The sequence below is a fragment of the Argentina silus genome, assembly GCF_951799395.1.
Source record: "Argentina silus genome assembly, chromosome: 15".
Classification (NCBI taxonomy): domain Eukaryota; kingdom Metazoa; phylum Chordata; class Actinopteri; order Argentiniformes; family Argentinidae; genus Argentina; species Argentina silus.
The window spans coordinates 5,811,769-5,819,268 of record NC_139669.1 but is presented as its reverse complement, the minus strand read 5'-3'; the positions used below and the strand labels follow the sequence as shown (position 1 = coordinate 5,819,268).

At 47.8% G+C, this 7,500-nt stretch overlaps 1 protein-coding gene across 1 annotated transcript in view; it reads right to left on the bottom strand.

Moving 5' to 3' along the window:
* flt4 (fms related receptor tyrosine kinase 4) overlaps positions 1-7,500 on the bottom strand; it is a 39,666-nt gene that overhangs the window by 6,662 nt on the left and 25,504 nt on the right. Inside the window, exons 12-17 of the mRNA XM_083686510.1 lie at positions 7,496-7,500; positions 6,737-7,096; positions 3,878-4,024; positions 1,759-1,890; positions 750-856; positions 64-199 (exon numbers count right to left, since the gene is read on the bottom strand). The exon at positions 7,496-7,500 is cut by the window's right edge and continues 104 nt beyond it. Of these exons, the coding sequence (XP_083542636.1) occupies positions 64-199; positions 750-856; positions 1,759-1,890; positions 3,878-4,024; positions 6,737-7,096; positions 7,496-7,500 (887 nt within the window). The remainder of the gene's footprint in view (positions 1-63; positions 200-749; positions 857-1,758; positions 1,891-3,877; positions 4,025-6,736; positions 7,097-7,495) is intronic.

Genomic DNA, 7,500 nt, shown 5'->3' with positions numbered 1-7,500 from the left:
ATCCCTACATCTCCCCATCCTTCCATCCATCCATTCATCCATCCCCAATCTCTCTGTCCTCACCGAGGCGGAGTCTGTCTCGTGAGACCTCCCACTGGGAGGAGTCGTAGGGCAGGTATTCACACTGTTCGTCCAGAGGCACCTCCCCTGGGTCCATGATGATGGATAGATAACCTGTCTTAATGTCAGCTGGGTTCACCTGAGAGAGGAGGGGAGAGGGGGATCAAACAAGGAAGAGGGAGGCAACAGGGGGGAGAGAGAGAGATCAGAGACGGGTGAACACGATTGTCCAAACATGGAGAGAGGTGTTGAGTGGAATTCTCAAACACCAACAAACAACAGAGAACACAAGCAGAAGGTGATCAGCAAAGAAGAAAATTACGCGCATACTGAACGTGGATTCGAAAAGACAAGAAAGGACGACCTCAGGTTTATAATGCCTCTTATCACCAGCAGAGCCGGTTCGAAAAAAGACGGGAAAAGGAGAAAAACACGAAAGCGAGAAACACGCTCACCGCCGCTAAATCACCGACGTCTTAAACATCAAACGCCGCATGCTAACAGAGCTAACTGAGACGTTATGGGAGGAGAGGTCAGAGGTTACGTTCACGCTCTGAGAGGGGGTTAGGGAGCAAACAGAGACAGACACACACTCAGAGGGAGGTCACACAGACAGACAGGCAGGCAGGCAGGCAGGCAGGGGGTGAGGGGGGTGACGGGGTAAAGGTTCAAAGGTGGTGTCGTCTCACCCGTTTGACGTTGCAGAAGATGAGGATGAGCAGCGCCCAGAAGAACACAGCGATGACCCCCGTCCCGATCAGAATCACAATCTCCACGTTGGCCTTGTCACTGGAACCTGGAGAGAAAAACAACAGCAAAACCACTGTCAGGTGAAAATGGAATCTTGCTAGTCATCCTCCAAAGATTAAATGGTTTATTTTGCATTTATTTTCATACTATGTGAACCTATAGTTGTGAACTTGTATTTTCTTTTCTTTGAATGTTTTGTTTTTACAGCTTTCTCCTGCAAACATGCTGCTGAATATGTTGATTGTACTGATTCACTGACTAGTTCACATACTAGTTTGCTTTTACTTCTCTTCTGTAAGGTGACCTTGGGTGACCTGAAAGGCGCCTCCAAATAAAATGCATTATTATTATTATCATTATTATACTGTATGTAGTAACGTGTGGTGTGCATCTTTATCACTACCCAACATGACCTGTAGGGGATGCTAGAGTGCAAACTATTAGTAATAGGAATCTAAAACAAACAGCGTCGGAGTATCGAGAAAACATTTTGCTTGATCCAACCATTTATCATGAGACCTCATGACACTCATTGTTACACACTGAATAATTTACACTGAATAACAACTACCCCTTCTCACTGATCTTGACAATTTGTAGAGAATAACAAAACAAAGAAGAGAAACAGGGCAGGGGGGAAATAGAAGAATGTGTGTGTGTGTGTGTGTGTGTGTGTGTGTGTGTGCGTGTGTGCGCGTGTGTGTGTGTGTGTGTGTGTGTGTGTGTGGGTGTGAGTGTCTGTGAGCGTGTGTGTGTGCGTGTGTGTGTGTGTGTGTGTGTGTGTGAGTGTCTGTGAGCGTGTGCACTCCTGTCTCACTGGATGACCCACGATGGCTGAGGATTAGACACAGGTGTGTGTGTGCGTGTGCGTGTGCGTGTGTATGTGTGTGTGTGCATGGGCGAGTATCCCTGTCATGTGAGTGTGTGTATTATGCCCATCTGTCTCACCGATGACGCTGACGGAGGCTGAGGAGTGGACGCAGCCCCGCTGGTTGCAGGCGGTGCAGGTGTAGGTGCCGGCGTCCTCCTCCCTGACGCGCTGGATACTCAGCGTCGTGTTGGAGTCCTGCAGCTGGATCCCTACAGCACAGCAGCACAGCTGTCAATCACACAGCTGTCAATCACACAGCTGTCAATCACACAGAGCTAACCCACAGCCCACACAGCTCACCCCAGTGCCACTCAGACCGAAACCGAAACACACACACACACACACACACACACACACACACACACACACACACACACACACACACACATCTCACTGTCATGCCCTGCTCACAAGCCCACAAGCCCACAATCTCAAAACCGAAACACACACACACACACACACACACTCACACACACACACACACACACACACACACACACACACACACACACACACACACACACATCTCACTGTCATGCCCTGCTCACAAGCCCACAATCTCTCTCTGTTCACACAATCTCTCATGTCATCAATACCTTTACTCCTCAATCACTCACATCTATCAGTCCCTCTATTCCTCTATATCATTTCATCTATCCCTCTGGCACTCTATCTACCACTCTATCACTCCATCCATCATTCACCAATCATTCAATCATCTCTAACACAAGGCAAAGTCCCAGCAGCCTTTCGATCGAACGCTTGCCCTCTTCAGCTGTCTCTCAACCCAGTATAACCCTTGCCCCCCTGTGGACGTCGACTAGAGGGACACATATTGGAAGTTAATGAGCTGTGTCTCTCAGTCATAACTGTGTGCTGACTGATACAAATGTCTCTGTGGAAGTTGACATGACTCAAACTTTTCCACTGACACGCCTGCCCCGCCCGCCCGTGCAACAGGAACTGACCTCACCGGTGTGACAGAAAACAGGAAGTGAGTGCTGTGTGTGTGTGTGTGTGTGTGTGTGTGTGTGTGTGTGTGTGTGTGTGTGTGTGTGTGCATGCCTCTGTGCGTAGATGAGAGTGTGGTTTTTGGGTTAAAGTGTCACTGGTTCTCTTTCAGTCGACTTGGTCGACCCCTCACTATGGGACACACCTTCAGATGGGTTACGTGTCTGCAAGCATCCGCAAACAGGTACACAGAGTGTCCCATATTGAGGAGTCTCCCTCATCTCCTTCTGTGGACGTAGGTTATATATACACTCACTAAACACTTTATTAGGAACACCTGCACCTTCTCATGGTGGAGGTGGTGTGATGGTGTGGGGAATGTTTTCTTGGGACACTTTGGGCCTGTTAATACCAATCAATCATCGCTTGAATGCCACAGCCTATTTGAGTGTTGTTGCTGACCATGTGCATCCCTTCATGGCCACAATTTACCCATCTGCTAATGGCTACTTCCAGCATGATAATGCACCATGTCACAAAGCAAAAGTCAGCTCAAACTGGTTTCATGAACATGACAATGAGTTCAGTGTTCTTCATTGGCCTTTCCCAGTCACCGGATCTGAATCCAAGAGAACACCTTTGGGATGTGGTAGAACGGGAGATTCACAGCTTGAAAGTGCATCTGAAAAGTCGCCAGGAATTGCGTGATGCAATCATGTCATCATGGACCAGAATCTCAAAGGAATGTTTCCAACGTCTTGTGGAATCAATGCCACGAAGAACTGGGGCTGTTTTGAGAGCAAAGGGCTCAAAAAATAAAGTGCTCGGTGAGTGTACATAAACCACAGTTTTGTTTGATTGGGGCTATTGTGTGTTGGCTGCAGTGGTTGAATAGGCACTCATGTACTGAGAGAAAAGATAGAAAGGGAGAAAGGGGGAAAAGAGGAAGAGAGGAAAACAACAACAGAACAGAAACAACAGAAACATTGACCTACTCTGACCAAACAGATTATTATTAGGATCAATCACAAATCTCCCTGACCGTCTGCCTATCATGTTTCATAAGGAAACAGGCTAGATGGCATCCTTCTGCACACGTTACCTGCATTCAGCATTCATTTCCTATGAGAGAGGGCAGAGCAGGGCAGTACCTGACTGTAGATTAGATTGCACTGGGAGTGTGTGTGTGTGTGTGTGTGTGTGTGTGTGTGTGTGTGTGTGTGTGTGTGTGTGTGTGTACAGTACCTGACATTTGGTGGAGCGGCTGGTTGTCTTTGAACCAGGAGAGCTGTGGTGAGGGCGTGCCCTCCACATCGCACTTCATCAGCAGAGACTCGCTCACGTTCACCGTCTGGTTGGTTGGGTTGTGTCTATACCGAGGGGCTTCTAGAGCTGGAGGAGAGAGAGGGAGGGAGAGAGAGAGAAAGGGGAAAAGAAGGGGAAGAGAGAGAGAGAGAGAGAGAGAGAGAGAGAGAGAGAGAGAGAGAGAGAGAGAGGGAGAAAGAGAGGGGGAGAGAAAGAGAGAGAGAGAGAGAGAGAGAGACAGAGAGAGAGAGAGAGAGAGAGAGAGAGAGAGGGTGGGGGTGGGAGAGAGAGGGAGAAGAGGCCATCACACCCTTTCCACACCTGTATGCATATCCAGAGATGGTTTAATGCAGTATTGACAGGCCCAGGGAAGTCTCATGGAATCAGCATAGGAGCAGAGGAGCTGAAAAATTCTATAAGAAATACGCATTTATCTCCCTGACAAGAGGTGAACAGGTCACGACAGGACATGAATGATGAATGAGTTTGTGTAGAATTATGTGTGTATAGGTGGTGTGTGTGTGTTTGTGTGTGTGTGTGTGTGTGTGTGTGTCAGGGTTTCCAAACATTTGGCACCCGACAAATGACCGGCAACATTTGCATTAGCAACATTAGCATTATGTCAGAATGACAAAAATCACATTTGGATTATCATAATTAATCTAAACAGGCTAGAATCCCTCTGGTCTCTTCTCCTCTATAAATAACCTTATCTCCCTCTCACACAAAGCACTGTACTCTCTACAACACGACTACATAGAAAACAAACAGGGCGCTGTGTGTGTGTGTGTGTGTGTGTGTGTGTGTGTGTGTGTGTGTGTGTGTGTGAGAGAGTGTGTGTCCAATGACCGGCAACATTTGGAAAACGCATTATGGGGTTTAATGCGTAACGCTCAGAATCTGAGAACCTGATTATAGTGATTCATCTAAACAGACTCGACTAGCCTGTAAAGTTGTAATACGATATTATGTTCTTCTACCAACAACATTTCATTCCGTTGCGTCTTCATGCTTAGACCCGATAAACAGCTTTGAGGCATGTCAGTATAAGCCATTATAGCGAGAAAGAGAGAGAGAGAGAGAATGAATGAGAGAGAGAGAGAGAGAGAGAATGAATGAGAGAGAGAGAGAGAGAGAGAAAGAGAGAGAATGAATGAGAGATGGAGAGGGAGGGAGGGAGGGAGAGAGAGAGAGAGAGAGAGAGAGAGAGAGAGAGAGAATGAATGAGAGATAGAGAGAGGGAGGGAAGGAGGGAGAGAGAGAGAGAGAGAGAGAGAGAGAGAGAGCGAGAGAGAGCAATGTAATGCAGGATGGAGTAGGGTGAACACCTCACCGAATTCGTCCCGATTCCCACAATGACAGAAGATGTCCCGCATAATAACACCACACATTTCATTTCGTTTTCACAGTCATGCCTCATTTAATCATTCACTCCAGCGGTATGGGTAGCCTACCTGCATAAATTGCCTCTTCAAGCATTGGAGCCAGAGCTCAAAATTAACTTCACTTGGTATCACCAGCGCTCCCAACCAGAACATTTAGGAGCACCAACATTTTAAACAACACTGCAGATAGGTGCAGTAGATCTTCATAGGCCTACTAAGCCTACTGCTCAATATGAGAGATGAAGAAAATGAATGACAGCTGATCAGAGATGTGGTCCTCTGTGGCTCAGTTGGTAGAGCATGGTGCTAACAATGCTTAGGTTGTGGGTTTGATTCCCGCTGGGACCATATATACTGAAAAGTGTATGCACTCACTGCAATGTACTGTAAGTTGCTTTGGATAAAAGTGTCAGCTAAATGGCATATATTATATATATATTAAGCAAAGTGTATAGAATCCAATTAGAATCGCCTCATAATAACATAATCTAATTGAGCGGTTATAAGGGCTCATTATTATTATATTACTAATGTTATTAGTCATCACTAATGTGTGTCGCATGTGAACTGATTGCCCGCCTGGACTCGTCTCTCAAACATGTTATTTTTTTCTCCTTTAAATTGCACATATTACGGCCGTTTTACAGATGCCTTATGAACTTCATGCGACCAATATTTTTGATTGTTTAAGAAAGGTTGCCGCAGTCGACGGCAGTGTGGTAGATGATTTTTGCCAAAACATATAAAAAACAATACTTGGTAAATCGAAAATTAATAGTTTGGCTACATTCAATGTTGATTAAAAATAGCCTATCTGTGCACTGCAGCCATTTCGTTGCTATCAACATTTTTGGCGGGACGGGAACATATTTAAGACGGGCATTCGATTGCATAAATGCGGTAGTGCCAACAGAACAAACAACCTGTTTGGATTTCTGCCGCCCTCTGCTGTCTCTCCATCAATCTGAAGGAGCGTTTACAAACAGCCAATCTCCTTTCCTCCCCACATTACCTAACCAATCATAAGCTTCAGTCACAAGGAGGCGATTCATGCCAAGAGGGAAAATGAGATGTCCCGCATGTAATTTTTCTGATTGGCTAATGGTCACATCCATTTTTTCTCCCGGACAATTTAGCGGACAACTACTATTTATCAGCTTTTCATTATTTTTACCCACCAAAAGCCACCAATTACCGGCTAACGGGAACCCTGGTGTGTGTGTGTGTGTGTGTGTGTGTGTGTGTGTGTGTGCATGTGTGCGTGCCTGCGCGTGTGTGTGTGTGTGCGTGAGTGCACGTGTGTGTGTGTGTGTGTGTGTGTGTGCGTGTGCACGTGTGTGTGTGTGTGTGTAGGCTATAGATATATCCGCGCGCTTGTGTGTCCAGAGTCCTCCCCAGGGCAGGCCTCTCTCACCTTTGACAGAGATGTATTTGAAGAGACAGTGCTTCTCCCCATTCTGCCTGCTCTGGCCCTCACACACGTAGTTCCCCTCGTCCTGCTGCTGTACGCTGCGGATGCTGAGCTCCAGGACCCAGCTGTTGGACGGCTCGTGAAAGGAGAGCCGGCCGTCCAGCTTGTCCGCGTAGAGGTGCACGCTCTTGCAGTCCAACTCCAGGGGTTTGTCCCCGTCGTCCTGCAGGGCCCGGGGGTCCACCCGGTACCACTGCAGCTGCTCGTAGGTGTATTTGTCAGCACTGCAGCGCAGGGACACGGGCTCCTGCTCCAGGGGCTCCTCGGAGGGCTGCAGCTCCACGCTGAAACCCTTCGGGACGGCTGGATGAATGAACGAGGTGGGGGGGGGGGGGAGTGGAGGGGGTGGGATGGGGGTGTGTGTGTGTGGGGGTTGGGGGTGTATGTGTGGGGGTGTGTGTGTGTGTGTGTGTGTGTGTGTGGGGGGGGGGGGGTGGGGGTGTATGTGTGGGGGTGTGTGTGTGTGTGGGGGGGTGTGTGTGGGGGGGGGGGGGTGTGGTGTGTGTGGGGGGAGGAGGTGGGTGTGTGTGTGTGTGTGTGGGGGGGGGGGGGGGGTAGGGACGTAACAGTTACCAGACTGAATTGTGTGAGTTATTTCTTCACCATTAAATTCGAAAGTGATGTTTGTCCAATTAATTGTGCCCCATACTGTACTGTACTGTACATGTCATGCTACAACGAGTTACATATTATCATACTTACTAATC